The sequence below is a fragment of the Balaenoptera musculus genome, chromosome 16 (assembly GCF_009873245.2).
Source record: "Balaenoptera musculus isolate JJ_BM4_2016_0621 chromosome 16, mBalMus1.pri.v3, whole genome shotgun sequence".
NCBI lineage: Eukaryota > Metazoa > Chordata > Mammalia > Artiodactyla > Balaenopteridae > Balaenoptera > Balaenoptera musculus.
Genome location: NC_045800.1, coordinates 60,182,599 through 60,204,196, shown reverse-complemented (window position 1 = coordinate 60,204,196; position 21,598 = coordinate 60,182,599). Strand labels below are relative to the sequence as shown.

The window sequence follows — 21,598 nt, the reverse complement described above, 5'->3', positions numbered from 1 at the left end:
TTGGCCCATAAGCCATAGTTGGACAACCTCTGGTCTAGATATTAATGTAATGGAGGTATTAAAAGAATTCTTAGGGGGATATGATATAAATCACATTTCAGAGGGACCATTCTCTCAGACTTTTTACTTTTAAAGGTTAGTCAAACATAAAATGATATTTCAGGGAATTCCCTGGTGGCCTAGTGGTTAGGATTCCGGGCTTTCACTGTAGTGGCCTGGGTTCAATCCCTGGTTGGGAACTGAGATCCTGTAAGCCGCACAGTGTTGCCAAAAAATACATTAATTAAATAAAATAAACTGATATTTCAAAGTCAGGGTTTAGCAGCATGGAGAAAAGGATAAAAATACCCTGTCACCAAACTATTATAGTAATTTCTCCGCAATAGAGGAATCCTGTCATTCCCAATTAAGGAAGAAATGGTGTCTGCAACACTTGTGACTAGATTCTTTCAAGTCTCCAAAACTGTGAGCCTAGTAGGAGAGAAGTTCAATGGCCTGTTAATTTTGTCTCTTATAAAATAGGCTAAATCATGCCTTTCATGGTAGTGTGGGCTTCAGACCGTGTGTGTGTGTGTGTTTCCAGAAAAGGGCAACTGCCATGCTAGGCAGGCTTCAGGTCTCCATCTGTCTTGGGTTGGGCTTATATCTTGGTCTTAAGTTACCAGGATTCTAATATGGAGATCAGACTGTCATCACTTTGGAGACCTTTGTTAGTTCTCCCACTTCAGGCCTCATCCAGTGTCCTTTACCTAGAACATTTATAGCAAACTTTACTTTTGTTTGCTATAACAACAAAGCAATCATAGTTTGGGTTAATTAATTCAGGCCTATTATTACATAAAGGAATCAGCATAGTGACACTTTACCTGCCTAGGGAAGTCTAAAACATTCTTGTTAGCCAGCTTGCTTTCATCTAAGCACTTTTTGGAATCTTTTACTTTCTAAGCTTTAGAGCATTAGCTCCTTACTGGCCTATCCCACTAAACAGAGCAGAACTGACATATTCTTTCAGTTACAGCTTGTTCAGAGTGAGCAGTTCTACCATCCCAGCATGGGAACAACTATAGCCCTTACTTTAATGCAGCAGTTTTCAAAGTGTGGACCAGTTGGAGGTCTCCAAGACTCCAAAGCGTCTCTTCCGTGAAATCAAGACTATTTCACAATAATACTAAGATATTGTTTGCCTTTATGACTCAATTTCAGTGAAGTTTTCCAGAGCATGCATAATATGTAACATAGCAACAGATTGATTACTAAAGCAGATATGAAAATCCTGCTGTCTTTTATTAAACCAGACATTAACGAGATAAGCAAAAAATGCAAATGCCACTTTTTTCAATAATATTTTTGTTTTGAATATATTATTTATAAAAATATGTTAAAATGTAATAGGTCTATTAGTAAATATTTTTCAGTTCTCTTTTTAAATTTCTAATACAGTAAATATTGATAAATATAACTCACATAAAGAAAGGCAGTTTGGGGTCCTGAATCTTTAAAAGTATTTCAGTGGTCCTAGAAGCAAAAAGTGTGAGAACTCCTACCCTAATGTAATACCCTTAGTTGCAATGCTCTCATCTCATGGTTACTGATAACACCCTCAGCATATTCCCATACATAAAATATCCACTGAAATTCCCCCATTCAGAGAACAGATGTTAACAATTTAGTGCTTATCCTTCCAGACATCTTTCTGCTGAGTGCTTGCATGCCCACAGTATATAATTTTACATATATAGGATTATACTATACTTTTCCAGACTTTTTCTCATGAGACAGTTCAGTTTAAATTTTCTCGCTGTTAGCTCTCTGAATTCTTATAAAATCCTAATGTCTTAAAAAGAGCATAAGGATCATCTTATCTCATTCCCAACTCAATTCAAGAATCCTCTCTAAAACATTCACTGCCTAGCAGATTATTCATTTTGGTTTTATAAACCCTAAATTGTTAAAAAGTTTTTCCTTGTGTGGAACAGATATGTACCTTCTTATAACTTCTTTTCATTGGTCCTAATTTCACTTTCAGGAACTATGTAGAATCCTTCTTATCCATCTTCACTATGTCTCTTTCTGGCTGCTTTCTTCTGACCTATCTTCCAGTTCACTAATTCTTTTCTAAGCTGCATCTAATTCTCTATTAAACATATTCATTGAATTCTTATTTTCAGTTTCCATTTAAACTTATCAAATTCTTAATTTCAGTTTCTATTTTTCATAGTTTATAGTCCTCTACTAAAATTCTCAGCTTAGCTTTTAACTCATGATCAGTAAGTATAGTTATTTCAGAGTTGCTGTTTGATAAGTTCAATATTTGGAACCACTTCGGGCTACTTTCTGTTCTATGATTTCTGCTGGTTTTAATTTCTTGCTTGCCTCCATATATTAGTATTTTTTATTGTGTGTGAGACTTTGTATTTGGAAAATTCTTTGTAGAAATAATTTGAGGCATAGGATGATTCATGTTTTCTTTTGGCAGGCACAGGAACACTAGCATACTAGAATCATCTTGATCTAAGTTCAGGAACTTAGAATGATTGGAAGCTAAGCCACAGTTCATTGCCTAGGCTTATCTACCCCCTGTGTATCCTTAAGCCTAGCTGCCGTCCTTTGGGTTCCAAACTTAAGATGAAGAGGTTTTACCAGAGCCATCTCTCTTGACAGAGTCTAGATTCCAAATTTTGTCCTCCCAGCAATATCAAACATCAGACTCACCTCTCTGGTCTCTCTCATCCCTTATGTCCTACCCTGGTAATTCTTCATTCTTTTGTTAGGCCATCACTACCTTCAAGCACATTTTTTAAAGATACGTTTTGTCCAGACGTAATTGTTCTTGATGAAATGGTTGGTACAAATTACTTAGTCTACTGTTATCAAAGCCCCTAGAACCTACTTAAATTCATATTAATATTTCTCTATCTTTCTGGGTTGCTTAGGAAGCTGTTAGGGAGCAGGCATAACCCTGAAAGGGCATCCTCATAGACACATTTTACCATCTGTACCACATTTATCCAGAAGCTCTTTAAGAGCACATATTGAATGTTTAGTCTGATACTACATTTCGGTTCAGACAAACTGGAGGTATTATCAAATTCAAATAAGCAGTTATTCTATAGCCTTCATCTCATAATTTTGAATTCTGTTAAGATTAGTGATTGCAGAGCTACCCTTTTTCTGTATTACCTGGGTTTATTACCCAGGTTAGGCTAAGGCAGCAGCCTAACAAATAACCCTCAAAGTCTTAATGACATTCAGTAATAGATATTTTTTTCTCTTGCATTCTGTTTCTTCACTGTAGCTGAGGCCCTACTCCATATTTTCTTCTTTCTAGGACCAACACTGAAGGGCAGCCCTAATCAGGAGCATGCTAGTTGTATTAGAGGAGTAAAGACTTGATGAAAGAACTACACAGTACTTATATCTCTTGTATCACTTCCTCTCACATCTCATTAGCTGAAGCAAGTCATGTGGCCAGACCTGATAATAATCAGGTAGGAAGTACAGTCCTTATTAACAGAATATAGTTCTCCCAAGGGAATGAGCCGAGTAAAGAGGAGCAGTGAATACAGTGTACCTGTGTCCCCATTTTCCTTCACAGGTTTATATTCTAGTCTTCTTGAAATAAAACTAATGGTCTCATTATAATTTAGGATTTAAACCACTAAAAACAAAAAAGTCAAAACAAACTATTGCTTAAACCTTGAATTAAGGTAAAGAATTGGGTTTGTTTTAAAAACCACTCAAATTGCCCTTCTTTAAAACATTAATTCCGTGTATGCACAGTTTCTTTCATCTGGTGTTTCTCTAAATTCCTTTATCCCATCTCTTATCCCACTAGTGATAAAGGAATTTGCTCTTTGGGGAGTTAAGTCTTTAATATTGACCTCTAGGTATTACTCGCAGCCCAATTGTTTTCTGTTTTGTATTACACCTTCATTAGCATTACATTTTTTATACTAGCTTTTCTAGGATTTTTATTTTAACAGGTTTTATAAAACCGTAAATTACATTCTTCCCATTTATTTGCACTTCTTCTCTCTTCTAATTGTTTCATTGTCCACGCACCAAAGATACATTTACTATCTCTTATTTTTTCATTCATCATATATGCTCATAAATTCTAAATTCAGAGATTCTCAGTTCTGCCTTATAGTTATGGTGTTTTTCTAGTTGTTCTCCTATTACTGTTCAAAATGTTTTTGGAATGTATTGGGATTTTCTTCAGTGTTTGAGGTGTTTGAGGTTCTTTAGCATGTTCTTTTATTTTCATGCATCAGAACAATTCCTACTATATTTGTATGGGATCTCATATAATTTTTTTAATGAGCAAAGTACAATATTGAGCAACATTAAAGATTTTATTATTCCTTATTCTAAAATATAATATTTATTTAATAGTGAGATGAAAATACAGGTTTTATGAAATATAATTCCTGTGTCAAAAAGCTGTAAGTGCTACCACTGTTTTGTGACCCCCTGAATGATATCTGCTCTCTTTGTACTAAGTCTAATAGTAATTGATCCCAAATAAAATCATGAAATTCCCTTTTGTTAGCTTTAGAAATGCATTGATGAGTACCTTGTTGGATGGGATAAAAGCTTCAATAACTGATGCCCCCACCTGAGTGGTTGATTCCAAAATATTATTTGTCTGATGCATTGTTGTCAGTGACAACTGAACAAGAACTTTTAGGAGCAGTTGGCTGTCCAATAATCACAAATTTCAAGGCTATGCAAATGGTGCCAGTTCAGCCCAGCTCTTTTCTCTATTATCATATCAATTGAGTCAGTTCATAGTAGACAAAGCAAGGTTATGGGAACCACCTAGAGCATCATGCACCATTTAACATCAATGCAGCATACAAGAACATCTGCAACTTCAATCTTATTAACAGAGGATAGAATGGAAGGCAATAAACAGCTTTCTTCACCATTTAATTGCAAAATAGTATTTCCTAATGTTTGCATTGTTTATCAACAGGAACTTCATCAATAATTGTATAATTATGGTTGCCTAGATTACATAGGCAGCCCTCATGCATCTTGTCATTTATTACAGAGAGGTCTGAATTTAATCTGAATTTGAACACACGATTCAAGACTAATAATATAAGTCCTTTGAAATGTGAGTTGCATAATACAGATATTTTGTGCAGTAGGAGAATGGCAGTTTATGATTCCTCAGTCACTTTGGGGATTAAGTTAACACAGAGAAAAGACTGAAAGGCAGTGAAAAATGAGGGGAAGCCACTAGTTAGATTCAAACGTAGATCCATTGAACATGAAAGTAGGTTATGTGCTTTAGAATTAATCACGAGTAATTAGATGTTTGCTTTAGGCCAAAATTGGGCTGAATTAAAGCAGAATTGTTATGCTGGGGTCTTCCCCTCAGTTTCTATGCTTAAAGGGAGAAAATGGCAGAAAACGACAAGTATACTGAAAAAAAACTATGGTGGCCAAAGTTAGAAATTGTAAATTCAGAGGGAAGGCTTGACATATCTGTTCAGTCTTTGCCTTTATTGCTCTTTGAAGCCAGATAACATCACTACTCCTAACCAGCAAAATGTTAGTGTTCGCAGCAAGCGGCCAAGTGCGTTCTTCAGGCTCTGTGGAAGCAGAGAGTTTCTTTTGGCACACAGTGCAAAATAGCCAAGAAAAATGAGAGGAAATAATAAAAGTTCAGTAACAGTTATTGGTGTGGTCATTGGGAGTTGTCTCATAATAAAACAGGAGTAGGAAAATGTAAAAAATAAGGGATGCATTTAAAGTAGGTGAGGCAAGGGGCTGGTCTGAAAAGTTTGTGTCTTTTAAACATGAAAATCTCATATTTTTACTTAAGTTTATTTTGTATTTAAGGAAAACCTGAGGCCTGGTCATGAAATTGTGTTTGAAACATTTCAATATTTAGAATATTTTCTCCCCCTGATTAATCTGTATTTATACCTTTAATAATTCTCCATTCATTTTCTAGCAGCAAATTTTTCTTCCCTTCTCAGATTTTTTTTTTTAAGATCACATAGGAAGAAAAAAAATGTACTGTAGTAAAGTATCCACAGAGTAGAGGAAGATATAGTGTTTCTGTCCTCTTTTTTGCTGGTTCTGAGTATAGTGAACATAGCAGAAGCTTTCTTAACATGACAGTTGATCTATCATTGCCTCCATCTGAGGGATACCAAGAACTGGTTTGTTGGAGGTAATTGTTTGACCTGTAATTACTTAACATTATGCCTAAAGACTTTAAAAAGTAATTACAGCCTCTACTATAAACTTGAAAAAGTTCTAGCTCTGCAGAATGAGAGTGGAGATTTTGTATACATACATACATACATACATGCATATATATGTGCCTCTCACTTAAATACCTCAGGAAAAACATTTTTCTAGGCTGGGGCTTTGCATAAATGGGCAGTACCAATTCTGACACATGAACACCTTTCCTTTAAAGAACTTATAGGCAAACATTATTCAGAAGCCTTTTCTAGGAGCTATTTATCAAAACTGCTATGATAATAACTTTGTCGTAATGAGTCCCAGTCTCTGTTTAGGGAGTAATCGATAAACTGCGAATTAATGTTCCATAATTCACATTACAATGCACATGTAATTATTTGAGATGAGGCAAACCCTATGCATTTAATTTACAACTATAATTAAGTAAACTCATTTGATACTAATTAGGTGAGCCTAAAAGGATCATAGGTTTGTATATTTAATTATCAAAGTACGGGCTTCCCTGGTGGCGCAGTGGTTGAGAGTCTGCCTGCCAGTGCAGGGGACCCGGGTTCGAGCCCTGGTCTGGGAAGATCCCACATGCCGCGGAGCAACTAGGCCCGTGAGCCACAATTACTGAGCCTGTGCGTCTGGAGCCTGTGCTCCGCAACAAGAGAGGCCGTGATAGTGAGAGGCCCGCGTACCGCAATGAAGAGTGGCCCCCACTTGCTGCAACTAGAGAAAGCCCTTGCACAGAAATGAAGACGCAGCACAGCCATAAATAAATAAATAAAATAAAATAAAATAAAAAGAAATCCTTCTGGCTGAAATGAAAGGATGCTGGACAGTAACTCAAAGCCATACAAAGAAATAACGCCAGTAAAGGTAACTGCATAGGTAAATGTAATAGCCAGTGTTCTTGTATTTTTGATTTCTAACTCCTCTTTTATTTCATACATGATTTAAAAGACAAATACATTAAACAATAATTATAAATATATGTTAATGGACACACCTGCATAAAGATATAATTTATAACAACATAAAGGGGGAAAGGAGCAATATAGAAGCAGAGGTTTTGTATGTTGTTGAAGCCAATTTGGTTTCAATACAAATTAGATTGTTATATATTTATAATGTTAACTGTAATCCCCGTGGTACCCACTAAGAAAATATTTGAGGAATACAGAAGTTTTCTCTATTTTGTTAAAATAGTATATAAAAATTAGTTTGTCAGAAAATATACTTGTTCGCTAGCTTAGAAGTCTTTTAAATTCTACTGTCAATCACCAAGTATTTACTGCATACCTAATATAATGGGCTTTCTGTTAGGTTTCAATAATTATCTCCATTTCTTCCCACTAAATGTGTAAACATATAATCAAGAAAGAAGCGTTATATGATGTCTCCAGTGACTTCCTAGTCTTGGAATATGCTAGATAAAATGTTCTTATCTCCTAGCTGCATTTATGCTGTAAAGAATGTGAAAGCTTGTGCCCATGACTTTCCCTAAAGGTGTAAAAGATGTTTCTATCTCCAACCTTTAAAACCAAGGTACCTGAATGTAAGGAGTAGAAGGCACCTGTATGATGCAGTGTATGTTCCCTTAACTCTTAAAGTATTTAGGGTATTGCCATTACTATCAGAAATTGTGAACCTTACCCACAGACACTCAAATTCTAAGCTTTCAGAATGTGCTAACCGGAACATGAGGGTTTTTCCCTTTCCTTATCAGCAGCCACTATAGTAAAATAGAAAGTAATTGCTGATGCTTATGTTGCTCACATAGAACATTTACTTACATGATCTAAAATAAGGTATTAAAATAGGTGGGCAAATTGATATCCGACCTGTGAGGCCGTTGTTGCTACTTTTATTTCTTTGGGGATACAAGTGCAATTTGTCAGTGCATTAAAACAGAGACTTTTTTTTTTTTTAATAGCAAGGCCCAAGTTTCTTCTGTCCAGATGTAACCAATGTCAAGAGTTCACACACTATACAATTAATGACACCAGCCTTGCTGCACTGACATCTGTGCCTGACCAGTTTGTGTCTTGTCTCTGGGTCATCTGAGGAAGTATAAATAGTATTGTGGACTATGAACAGGCCAAGTCTAGCAGGTGCCATTTACATGGACTAGAGTATAAATAGTATCCTCTGAAGCTGTACAATGTGGTGTTCTTAAATTGAATTATCTCTCATCTTCTTCCAGTCTCAGAAACAAAGATACTGATTTTTGTATCGTTTGAAGAACTATTTGCTAGTTCAACATAACTAGCAAAGTATAAAGATTTGACACCTAATGGCTTCTGTTCTATCCCCTCATGGTAACAATTGTTTGGTGGATTCAGAAGCGTAGTAGACATTTAGAATGATACTTTGGAGAGGGGAATGGAAGCACCAACTAGGGATTATTAGTAGGACCAGTTCTGAGAGGAATTAGCAGTAATTGGCACAGTATTGGATGACAAACACCAGCCCATTTGGAAACAGGATCTTCATCATTTTTTTAATAGGGTTGTGCCGTTCTTCTTAATCTACTGAAACTTTTCAAAAATCTGATGCTGCAAATTATCATCCCTGCAAACCAGATGGCACTAAACATCAGTGGTATTTCAGCAGTGCTTTCTTGCTTTGAGACTTCTTCTAATCCATAATGAGAAAAAAGGAGCCATTGGTCGTCTCATATCTGATGCAGTTTTTCATTTGTAAGCTAAATAACATTTGCCATTGCCACCATCAACAATTCAAACAGAAATCTTACCAATAGAAAGCCCATGATTAGAAGTAGTGGCATCAATAGCTTCATCTTTAATAATAGAGAACAACTTTGTACATGCATATCCATTTTTAAAATCTGTTGGGACTGTTGGGACTTCCCTGGCAGCGCAGTGGATAAGGATCTGCCTGCCAGTGCAGGGGACACGGGTTCGAGCCCTGGTCCAGGAAGATCCCACTTTGCCACGGAGTAACTAAGCCCATGTGCCACAACTACTGAGCCTGTGCTCTAGAGCCTGCGAGCCACAACTACTGAGCCCGCATGCTGCACTACTGAAGCTTGTGCACCTAGAGCCCGTGCTCCAAGAGAAGCCACTTCAATGAGAAGCCCGCACACCGCAACAAAGAGTAGCCCCCGCTCGCCGCAACTAGAGGAAGCCCACGCGCAACAACGAAGACCCAACGTAGCCAAAAATAATAAATAAAATTAATTAATTAAAAAAAAAAAAACAGATTTCCCTGGTGGCACAGTGGTTAAGAATCCGCCTGCCAATGTGGGGGACATGGGTTTGAGCCCTGGTCCAGGAAGATCCCGCATGCCGCGGAGCACCTAAGCCCGTGTGCCACAACTACTGAGCCTGTGCTCTAGAGCCTGCGAGCCACAACTACTGAGCCTGCATGGCCACAAATACTGAAGCCCGCACACCTAGAGCCTATGCTCCACAACAAGAGAAGCCACCACAATGAGAAGCCCACACAGTGCAACAAAGAGTAGCCCCCGCTCACCGCAACTAGAGAAAGCCCACGCACAGCAACAAAGACCCAACGCAACCAAAAATAAATAAATTTGTTTTAAAAAAAAAAAAACATGCCTTCAGAAGGAGCAATTTTAAGTAAGACCTGGTCGCCTATACCCAGAAGTCTTATTTTAAGATTAATAATATTCTTGTCCATTTATTCATTAAATGCTTACTACGTGCCAACATTTGTCCTAAGTGCTTTACATGTATTAACTGACTTAATGTTTGCAAAAACCCTATGAGATAATTACAGTTATTGCCCCCATCTTACACATGACAAATTGAGGCATAGAGAGTTTAACTTGGTTATGATCTAGTAAATGGGAATATGAACCCAAGAGTCTTGTTCATATTCTTAATCACAATGTTATACTACCTCTGTTCTTTATGGAGTATTTATTTACTTAATTTAGTCAAATTTAGTTATCAGTACAGGGCTTAAAAGGGGAATTTAAATGTCAGTAAACTGTTACATACTGTTTAATCAAAATCTGTTTTTTTCCATTATTACCTTTTTTCTGGAAAAAATGGTAGCAACATTGCTCAAATGGCAGCTTTGAAATTATATTTTACTTCTCTCTCATTCTTTTTGTCCCAAAGTCCTACTTTGCTTTGGGACCCTGGGTAGTTGACAGCCTCTGTGAGCTTCAATGTCTTCATTTATAAAATCAGGTCAATAACACCTAACTCATGTGATTGCAGTGAGAATACATGAGAAAAAGTATATAAAGCACTTGTTGCGGTACCTGGCTCACAGTAAGTATTTGAATATCGCTTTTCTGCTCAAAAACTTCAGTTGCATCCCATTTGCCTCATGTATCAAGTCCAAACATTTGTCTGGCTTTCAAAGCCTCCCTAGAGATGGCTGGACCCCACCCATCTTGCGTTATTTCTTGCCTTACCTGACATATAAGCGTCCTTCTTTCTCTATGCCTCCTGGGATATATATACCTTTCTTTTCCTCTCCTCTTCACTATCCACATCAAAACCCAGCTTTAAGTTCAGTCTTCTCCATGAAACCATCACCAGTTAATTAAACTCACATTGTTCTTTTTCTTCTTTGAGCTCCTGTTGCAGCTATAAATATTACATTGTATAATATTTCACAAATTCTTCCACATATGCTAGATTTCTCTTTCCATCTAGATTCTTAAGTTCCTTCAGAAGACAGACCATGTCTTAATAATTCTCCTTTATCTGCTTCCAAAGGATCTAGCAGAAAATGAAGAGCTCATAGTGAGTGTTCAACAAGTACTTATTGCCTGATTGAAGATAATAAGCTCCTAAAAACACCTTATAGAATTGTATAGGGCTTTATATTTGACAGGGTGCTTTTATTAATGTTTATGCTTAATCCATATAATAGTCATTGAAAATAGCTAAAGCAAGAATTATCCTCATTTTCTGAGCAGTAAGACAGAGTTTAAGTTACACTGTGACTTGCATAAGGTCTCTTGGTTAAGTAGCATCTTAGACTCCGTTCCCAACTCCCACCATTCAGTCCATTCTCTATAAGGCTGCCAGAACAATCTCTTTTGACAATGGGATTGTGTCACTCCTCTCTTTAAAACCTTCCAGTGGTTTCCCTTTTTATTACATAGAATGAAATTCTACCAGCTCTTCTCCCCCACCCCCGCCCACACACACACACAAATTTGATCTCCACATACTCACTGTACTCTAGTTACAGTGGCCTTCTTAACCTTAAACAGGCCTAGCTCACCAAGCTTGTTGCTAGCCCAGGGCCTCTGCACTTGAATATTCCACCCCTGGATCTTCACATGGCTGGCTCCTTCTTGCAACATCACCTCCTCAGTGAGGAAGTAACACCCATCTAAATTAACCCTCCTCCCCAGTCATACTTTATCATCTGTTTTATTTCCTTCATGGCATTTATTGTTATCTCAAATCATCTTCTTCATTTTTGTGTTAGTTATATATTATCTATCCTCACTAGAATGTAGATCCTGTGAGAGCAGGGTTTTCGTTTGTCCTGTTCACATCTGTATTCTCCTCTGACAGAGGTCCTGACACATGATAAGCTCTTAATAAGTATTTGTTGAATAAAGTAGCTGAACAAAAACCAGACTCAAACCGTGGGTCTTTTGAGTCCTAATCCGGCATACTTGCCATCATTCCATTTATTCTGCCTTTCATGAAAGCACTTATACTTTTGGAACTACAATAAGAATCGATGTTCAGAATAATGACATTAACATGTGCTGTAGGATTCTCTATTAAAGAAAATTTTCATTGAGTTCAATAAACTAAACTAATTAAAGCAAGGATGTCATGGTATGTTATTATATTAGTACATTTAGAAAGACTTCCAACTAAAAAGACTTTCTGCTTTTTCTTTAGTTAACCAGAAAATTAAATTAACCCAGAGCTCTTCATTTCCCCCAAAAGTCCTTGTTAATTAGGATTGTTCTATAAATCTCTATTATTAGCAGAATTTGTCATCTGTTTCATTATCCTGTTTATTAGGGCAGTCTGAGCAGGGTGTCTTTGCTCATATCCTGATATGTGTATCCCAATGAAAAGAAAAAGCATTTCCTGGATTCTCTTTTTTTTCCCTATTCTGTGACCCAGGCATTATTTCATGCTGTTTGTATAACAACTTAATTTCTTTGTGTCAGTTCCCAGTATAAAGTAGGAATGATATTCTTGACTTGGCTATTAAGTAAAATAATTAAATTTAGAGTCTACTTAAAATAAAAGCATTAGTGCTTTGAAACATTGTTTGTGATAACAGAAGATTGAAAATAGCCTAAAAGTTCATCAATAAAGGACTACTTAAGTAAATTATAGTATATCCATCCAGTGGACTATTACGTAGTCATTAAAAATAATGACATTCTTTGTTTACCAATATAAAAAGATCTCCAAATGAAAAAACATGGTCCAGAACAGCGTGCATATAGTATGATACTTTTTTTTGTTGTTTAAAATAAAAAGGAGAAAAAGAAGAATGTTTTGCTTATATGTGCATAGAGAAATTGTGGAAGTATATACAGGGAAGCAATAACAGTGATAACCAGATTGAAAAATAGTGGGGCTAGAAACTGGATGAATGGGAGAGATAAGAGGAGAAGGGTGGTTGTACCATATATTTTCACATATTTATATTTGGGGACTATAGTTATGCATTACCTGTAGTAAAAGTTAAAAGGTTAAATTTTTTAAAAAAACAAGCACAACTAAAAGCAGTATGTGGTTCTGGACTGCATCCTGTACTGGATGAAAAAAATTGCTATAAAAGACATTAGGACAATTAACAAAATTGGAATATGGAGTATAGATTAGATGAAATAACAATATTAAGTTTTTAAATTTATCAACTATACAATGGTTACCTAAAAGAATATGTTTGTTCTTAGGAAATACACCAAATAAAATAAATTATTAAGGAGTAAAGGACATGATATATGCAACTTATGCTCAAATGGCTTGAAAGAATAAATATGTATGTATATATAGGAGGACTGATATTGAAATGAAAATGAAATGAAAAACTGGTAAATCTGGGTAAACGTTACATGGGAGTTCTCTGTATTTTTCTTCAAACTTTTCTGCTTGTTTAAAACTATCCCCCCCAAAAAAAGGTTAATTAAAAACAAGCAGGGCTTCCCTGGTAGCTCAGTGGTTAAGAATCCACCTGCCAGTGCAGGGGACATGGGTTCGAGCCCTGGTCTGGGAAGATCCCACATGCCACGGAGCAACTAAGCCCGTGTGCGACAACTACTGAGCCTGCGCTCTAGAGCCTGCGAGCCACAACTCCTGAGCCTACGTGCCACAACTACTGAAGCTCATGCTCCTAGAACCCATGCTCCACAACAAGAGAAGCCACTTCAATGAGAAGCTTGTGTACCACAACGAAGAGTAGCCCCCGCTCGCCGCAACTAGAGAAAGCCTGCACACAGCAACGAAGACCCAACGCAGCCAAAAATTAATTAATTAATTAATTAAATGTTAAAAAAAGCAAACAAAAACATTAATACCCTGGAAATACCTCATTATAAGAAATCACCAAGGTGCAGGAGCCACTTTTCAGAATCTTAGGAGTTCTGGTTTTTAAACAGTCGTACTTGTCACTTTCTGGTGAAGTTTTTGCCATCAGTTTTCTGTTTTTATCCATGGCTGGTAATGCTCATCAGAGGCAGTGGTAGAGGTGGTGACTACAGTCTACCTTGAGGCTGAAAAACACTTGCCTATCTGCTTCACGTCCTGCTTTGTATCTTCTTCAGTTATATCTTCACTACAATTTAGAGGTGACATCAGTAAGACAGTGACAACACATGGTACTTTAATATACCTTGAACAAAATTTCCTAAGGATATTAATTATCTTGAGGCTGTGTGTGTATACAGTACTAAAATGTATAGTTAATTTGGTAGCAGTAAAGCTGCAGGAACATTTCGTCTAATTGTTTGGCATTGAATGAGTGGATTTATTATTATTATTTTTCAGTTAGATATTGTGGCATTTGTATGAACTAACCATCTCTACTATAAACGACTTAACATTATAGTTGATTCTAGCCAGACTGGCCTCTTAAGAGACTGGGTAGTAAGGCTTATGTCACAGTAAAGTGAAGAGTAAATTACCTGTTTGTATAAACTGTCCAGAGACTGTTTGATTTTTATTATTTTGTATTTTAAGTACATTAAATTTCATTGTTCTGAGTGAAGATGCCATGAGGGTCTTATCCAATAAATGACACTAAGCAAATCTGTTATCAGCTGAATTGTTAGTGTTTGTTTCCTGTCTGCTTGGGGAAGCTCATGATTTTGTGCTGTTGTAGAAGTCTGGAAAATAGGAATAATAATTATTCCCAATCCTTTTCCTTCTCACTTTATAAAGAATTTGGGAAGAGACAATGGCACTTACTTATCTTAAGCTCTTGAGTAGAAGTACTTGATCAGAACTAAGTATCATTTTTCTATAACTAAGGCAAAAAGCTATTTTTGCTACTTGTTCCCACAGCTACTCCAGTCCCATTTCACACCTAAGAAAACAAGGTCCCAGTAACAGTGATGTGAGTGTCTTGGGCCTCATTGGCTGCATAATGCCCATGCCTATAAGTGTGTCTTAAGATTTAGTTAGGTACTTTGTATGTTCATACAGTAAATTGACTCGAAGGCTATGGAATGGGTCATGCTGGTGAATACCATTTACTTAGTTTGTGGGAGTTTTTTTAATAACTCTGTAAACCAGCTTAGATCATTGTATTTCAAAATAAGAGTGTACCAAAAATATAATTGAACTTGAATATTATTGAACATTGTTTAATCCCTTTTCAATGATTTGGAACACCATTCAAGATGTTGCAAATTTTCAGCATTATTATTTTGAAAGGAATTCTTATAATATAGCTCTCTAGATGCAGAAGATAATAGAGCCTGGACTGTGTACCAATTTATGACAGCTCTTTTTACATTCTTAATATTCTATATATTTATTTGAACTAATAAGTACAAAAAGTGGAAAATATTTCTACTTTATGTTTCAGGGAATTGAACTTCATATGACACCTAAGGATAAAGGATTTCAAGGATCTACACATATATCCAGAAAAAAGTGGAGTAAAGCTGCATTCATTTAGAATTTTTGCCAATTTAGACAAAAAGTCATGATTCTTAAGAACAAAATTCAGATAAACTCTTCCATTGTGAATTAGGTTTTATTCATAAATAAAGATTTATCCAATCAAAAATCAATAACTTTTTTAAACAAAGAACTCAAGGAATTATATCTAATTGCAGCTTACTTACCATTTATATGTGATTATTTTAATCTGTAATCCAGGAATTAATTCTTATATTACCTAAAATGTTTTATAGATATGTTATATTATTACATAATATAACCTTATTATAAATGGTAACGGTTTCATTAACTTAGCTCATTTTACTTGTTTAGCGCCTGTTTGTTCTTAGTTTATAGTTGTTAATTCCCTTTATAGTGTGACTTGTACTTGGAAGTAATAAAATCAGATTTCTTTATAAATATTTATGGTACAGACCTTTCCCTAAACCAGACTGTAGCCCTTTCCTTTCCTAATTATTTCTAATAAAGTCTGCGTATATCTTTTTGGCCTGTGTAGCAGTCTGTACTGCATACTCCCTAGAAAATTTAATCCTGGATATTTATGCCTTAACTTCCAATTAATCAAAATCTTGTCAACTTCATGTAGGTCTGGTGTTACAAAGTGTGGAAAGGTAGTACTTAAAGAGTTTAAATAGGTACTTCTAATATGGAATCTTCTTAGCATCTACAGTCAAAAGGCATCACTAAGTGAATGAGTCCTCTTCTTGAATATCAATCTTTCCAGGAGGATCTTTTTTTCATTATCATTACTTTGTTTATCTTTTGTTGAAAGTATCCATTAGTAGCAGGTAGCAAAAGGCAGACAGAACATGCTTTTTGAGAGTCTTAGGTTCTTTATTAAGACCTTAAAGTTTCCAAGATTTCCTTTTCTCTCCTTCTTGATCTTAGATGAGATTGAAGTTTATAGCTCTTTGGCCACATTTGTCCCCATAAAGGATGCAAATTTGTGGTTTCAGAAGTTCCAGACACCAATGAAAAGCACTATTCAGTCTTTTACAAATGTCCTCTAGGCCAGATTTCATCACAGATACAGTAGTCTCCCTTACCTGCAGGGAATATGTTCCAAAACCCCCATTGGGTTCCTGACACTGTGGATAGTACCAGACCCTATATATATACTATGTTGTTTTTCTTCTGTACATACATACCTATGATAAAGTTTAATTTATAAATTAGGCATAGTAAGAGGTTAACAACAATGACTAATAATAAAATATAACAATTATAATAATATACTGTAATAAAAATTATGTGATGGGGATTGCCTGGCGGTCCAGTGGTTAGGACTCCACGCTTCCACTGCAGGGGACCAGGTTTCCATCCCTGGTTGGGGAAATAAGATCCCACATACCACGTGGCATGGCCAAAAAAAAAAAAAAAAAAATTGTGAATGTGGTCTCTCTCTCTCAAATTATCTTATTGTACTGTACTCACCCTTCTTATGATGATAGGATATGATACAATGCCTGTGTGATGAAATGAGGTGAGGTGAATGACACAGATATTGTGATGTATCATTAGGGTAACATTGACCTTCTGATGATAACGTCAGAAGGAGAATCATCAAGCCATGATGATGTCGATGGTTGGATATCAGCAGCAGATGATGTCCATGGTTGGGCATCCTCAATAGTTGAAGGGTTTTTGTTTGTGGTTGTTTATTGGTTTCACTGAAACCTTTTGGAAGAACATTGTAATTGGAAGTTGTCTCTTTTTAACTTATCAGTGTTTTGCTACAGAGGTTGAATCCTTCAGTGATTATAAGGGTGACTTTAATGCTGCATTCCATACAAGGATCTTATTCCCTAATTTTGTCCTTTAAAGTCTATGCAATTTGAAACACTTCAGCAAATTTTGGTAATGTCCAAGTTGCTGGTTCTGCTTCACTTTCTTCTTCATCATCTTTCTCTTCCTCTGTAGATGACTCAACAAGTTCTTCCACTTTCTCATTTGTTAACATTTCTCCATGGTCTTTGATGTGTTCTGCTTCTTCATCAAACATCTTGGCAAATCCTTCTTACTGTGTGAATGATTCTCCTAACTTCACTGATCCCCAGGAAGCCTTTAAAATCATTCATGACTGCAGGCCTTTACAATTTCTGGTTTTAATTCATCCACTGCAGCTTTGATGAATGTTATTGTGTCAGTAATAATGAATGATTTCTAGCACTGCATTGTGTCCAGATTAGAGTCTGCATCAATTGCTGATCAAATGTGATCAAATACAGGGTGGGTGTATGTGACCTGGACAAACTGAATGATGCCCTTGTAAAAAGGGTGAAGCAGTGAAGTTGTATTTGGAGATAAAATTCCAACCTCAACATTTTCACGTTTATAACAATTCAAGATGACCAGGTACGTTATCTGTTATTAATAGGACTTTAAATTCCACCCTTTCTTCTTCCAAATATTTTTTCACTTCTGGGATGAAGCATTGGTGGAAGCATCCCATAAATGAGATAACTGTCACCCATGCTTTCTGATAATTTTTGGTTTTGTTTTTGAGAGCACATGGGTTCTTCACCCTGAACACTACGCACATCATGCCTGGCTTTATCATATGCCCTGCAGTGTTGCCACATAGTACCAGAGTTCATCTGTCCTTCCATGTTTTGTGCCCTTGTGCCTCCTTTGCACTTTTATGAATGTAGCTTCTATTGGGCATCTTCTTCCAGAAGAGCCCAGTTTCATCACCATTGAAGACTTGCTTTGGATGGTATGCTATCTCCTTAATCAACTCCTTCAGCACTGCCGGAAATGTGGCAGTAGCTTCTACATCAGCAGACACAGCCTCTCCAATAATTTTTATATTTTTCAGTCCAAATCTTTTATTGAATCTGTGTAACCATCCTTTACTTGCAGTAAATGGCTTGGCTGTCACTTGTTTCAGGGGATCCCTTGCTGAAGTGTTCCTATAGGCTCAGTGTTTTCTGGCGCAGCACGTTGCCGTCAATAGGAATAAATTTTCTGTTCATGTCCTCCACCCCAAAACTTAATGCCTTTTCCATCTTAATTAAGCACTTGTCACACACTCTGGCCATAACTTTTGCAGTTTGAGGTGCGACATCAAATCTAACACAAATTTCTTTTTCCTTCTTCACAATTTCACAGATAGAAGCTTCATTCTTACTGTAGATCTTAGCAACCTCAACATATAATATTTTTTTCTTTCCTCATTAAGTCGGGAACTTTCACCTTTTCACTTAAAGGAAGCACTTTATGGGTTCTCTTTGGCATATCCAAATCTCCAGCATCACCACTCTTGTGCTTTGGGACCATTAGTAAGTAAAATAAAGGTTACTTGAGCACAAGCACTGCAGTACAGTGACAGTCAATCTGATAACTGAGGCGGCTACTTGAGTGACTTAACAGGCGGCATATGTAGGAATGATTCATATCCAGGGCAGGATGGATTGGGACGGTATTCAGAATGGTGTGGAACTTAAAACTTATGAATTGTTTATTTCTGGAATTTTCCACATAATATTTTCAGACTTTAGCTGACCGCGGGTAACTGAAACCGCAAAAAGCAAAACTGTGGATAACGGAGACTACTGTAATGCCATTCCACTGTCATGTGCCAGGTTTAAAGTAGTGTATTAGGTTACTCTGTAGTCAAAACAACCAAGCCCTGGTCCAGACTGCTGTAAGACAAGAGCTCATTGCACTGTCCATTTTGTTCTGCCCATGCATTCAGTGGTAGCTTTCCCTTTTGTTATTTGACTGATAGTTTGGAGGAAATAGTGACTCCGTTGTAAAAAGTAACCAGATTAGGTTATCTGTAATAAGCCAACTAATATCAGTAATCCTTGACATTGGCATCAAGTATTATTCAGAATAGTAGTTATATTTTTATTGTGCCATTGTGATTTTCTATAGAGAAACACTCAAGACTCATTATTTGTATTTTTAAAATTTACAGCTCTATACCTATATCCAAGATTTCATTGCCAGGAATGTAGCCAGGCTTGATGCTTTATTAGAGATCCATGATCTAGTACTTAATACTTCCTTTAGCTCATAGTTTCTGTTCAAGTATTTTTACTGTCCAAAAAGGTACTGCTACCATTTACAGTTGTTCCTCAAAAATGTGAACTACCTAAGTATAACTCTAACAAAACACATACAACATCTGTATGCTGAAAATACCAAAAAGCATTGCTTACAGATGGCTTTTCACCTTGGTTCCCAAGTGCTCATGTACAGAATATGGGCCTCATGTTCTTTCTCTCTCTTTGGCTGATATAGGAGCTTCAAGCTTTCCTGGGTGAGTTTGTATATTGAGTGTTTACAAAGAGAAGTCAGTCTGCCTTTCTTTGGCTCTAATTGCAGAAAGTGAAGTCACCGCTTTTGCTGTCTTGGATCAAGACCAGAAAGAAATTGTTGATACCAATGGAGCTGGAGATGCATTTGTTGGAGGTACAGACTCATTTATTTCATACTTACTTACAAGTTAAACATTTCCTTTAACCCTGTCTCTGCCACATAGCCAAGATTTATAAATATAGTAACTTTTAATTTCTGCTTTTAAATAATTAATTCCTGATGTTTTTTCCATATGCTACTATCATTGTGTTATGAGGGTATATTACTACAGGAAAATATGTATTTTGGGCTTAAAGATAATTTACTGTTATGCTATATCCCAGTCATTTTCACAAGATTAATTGTGTCTGTCAGAATATTGCATAAACAGGCTGCATCAAGATAGTACATAGTATATTCATAGCCCTTCAGGCTTAAATGTTAACAAATTGTTGTTCTTTAAAACACATTGTGAATATTAATAGTACGCTGATAGCTAAGGATGATGTCTTTGGATTATATCCTTTAGTTAAAACATCTGTTTCTAACATAATAGTTGGATGTTTATTGTACCAGGAAGGGTTAAATTTTTGTCTCATTAAGGTTCAATAAGAACTGGCACAATTTATAAAAACTAAATCATTTTTGGAGTGAGTAGTCAAAAATAAGATCAAGACAACTGGAAGAGTTTTGGCTTGATAACTTAGATTGATCTAAAATCGGATTCAAAAGTTCTTTTCATATGTCTGAACTCCTTCTAGCTAAGTGTAGTTAATCTAGGTTAAGATCTCTAGAAAGCTTTAGACTCCTGAGTGATAGCCCAGAAGAGTCCCTCCTGATCTTTATTTCTCATAACATCAAGCAAGACAAGGAAAAAAAGGCAAATGGAGCTGACCCTTGTCTTCCTTCCCTTGGAAGATAAGTTGAATTATGGGAAACTTATTTAAGATTGTATAATGGTTTGAACTTAGTGTTATTTAAAATATTTATATTCTTTTATTTTAATGTTCACTAGCATAAATTTTTCATGTTTCTTTCTTTGAAACTTTTCATGCCTAGTCTTAAATGAGCTGTTTACCATTAGACTGGTAGCATGCCCCATGCCATCTTTTTTGGAAAGAGTACATACAACAAATAATGTTCTACTTTACTGTCACGCACGCATCTTTTATTCCTTTGCTCTGAAAGGCTTCATCATTGATTATTTTGCAGCTATTTTTCCTATTCCATACCGCTTCAGAGCTGTAAACCCATGTAGCCTAAAAATAGCTTATCCAGAATTGGGCCAAATTCTGCAATACATTAAGGAGACACTATTGATTTCCTGGTTAGAAATTGGTTAAACCAGGAATCTTAGTACAGAAACTTTTTAATTTGTAACCTGTGTGTGTATTATTTAAGTACTTTAAAATACTTAAAACAGTAAGTATTCTCTTTCTTTGCTATTTAGTTGGGTACATCCTGAGGCTGTCATAGATACGATGGTGACCTAATTAGCCACTGCTCCTGGGTCTGAGGCCTGGGGCTTCCTGGCCTTGCAACAACAGATTCCGTTATAGATCCCTAACTACCTGTAATGCTTCCACTACGAGGTAGGAATATATAGACTTTTTGAGGAAGAGAGAAGTCATTCTTAGGATACTAAAATAGGAACAGCTAGCTAGCCATTTATATTACAGTTAGAGTGATAAATGAACTATATCATCAAAGCCCTTGGGCTCTTTGTTACAGGATTTTCAGCGTCTTTCTTATCTCACTCTACTTACCCAGCCTCATTTATATACTTATTCTTGGGGTACAGTGAGGTAAGTAAAAAGGAAAGAGTGTAGAACAGGGATCTGCAAACCTTTTTTCCTAAAGGGCCAGGCAGTGAATACGTTAGGCTTTGCAAGCCGTATACTGCATATTCTTCTAGTTGTTTTCTTGCTTGCTTTTTGTTTTGTTTTTGGTTTTTTGCA

At 36.3% G+C, this 21,598-nt stretch overlaps 1 protein-coding gene across 4 annotated transcripts in view; it reads left to right on the top strand.

Moving 5' to 3' along the window:
- The window catches only part of ADK (adenosine kinase), a 493,701-nt gene that overhangs the window by 443,541 nt on the left and 28,562 nt on the right, over window positions 1-21,598 (top strand). For 3 of the 4 annotated variants that reach the window (XM_036827944.1, XM_036827943.1, XM_036827947.1), the window contains one exon: window positions 19,668-19,754. The exons of the other annotated variant lie outside the window; for it this stretch is intronic. In XM_036827944.1, the coding sequence (XP_036683839.1) occupies window positions 19,668-19,754 (87 nt within the window). The remainder of the gene's footprint in view (window positions 1-19,667; window positions 19,755-21,598) is intronic. 4 annotated transcript variants of the gene reach the window in all.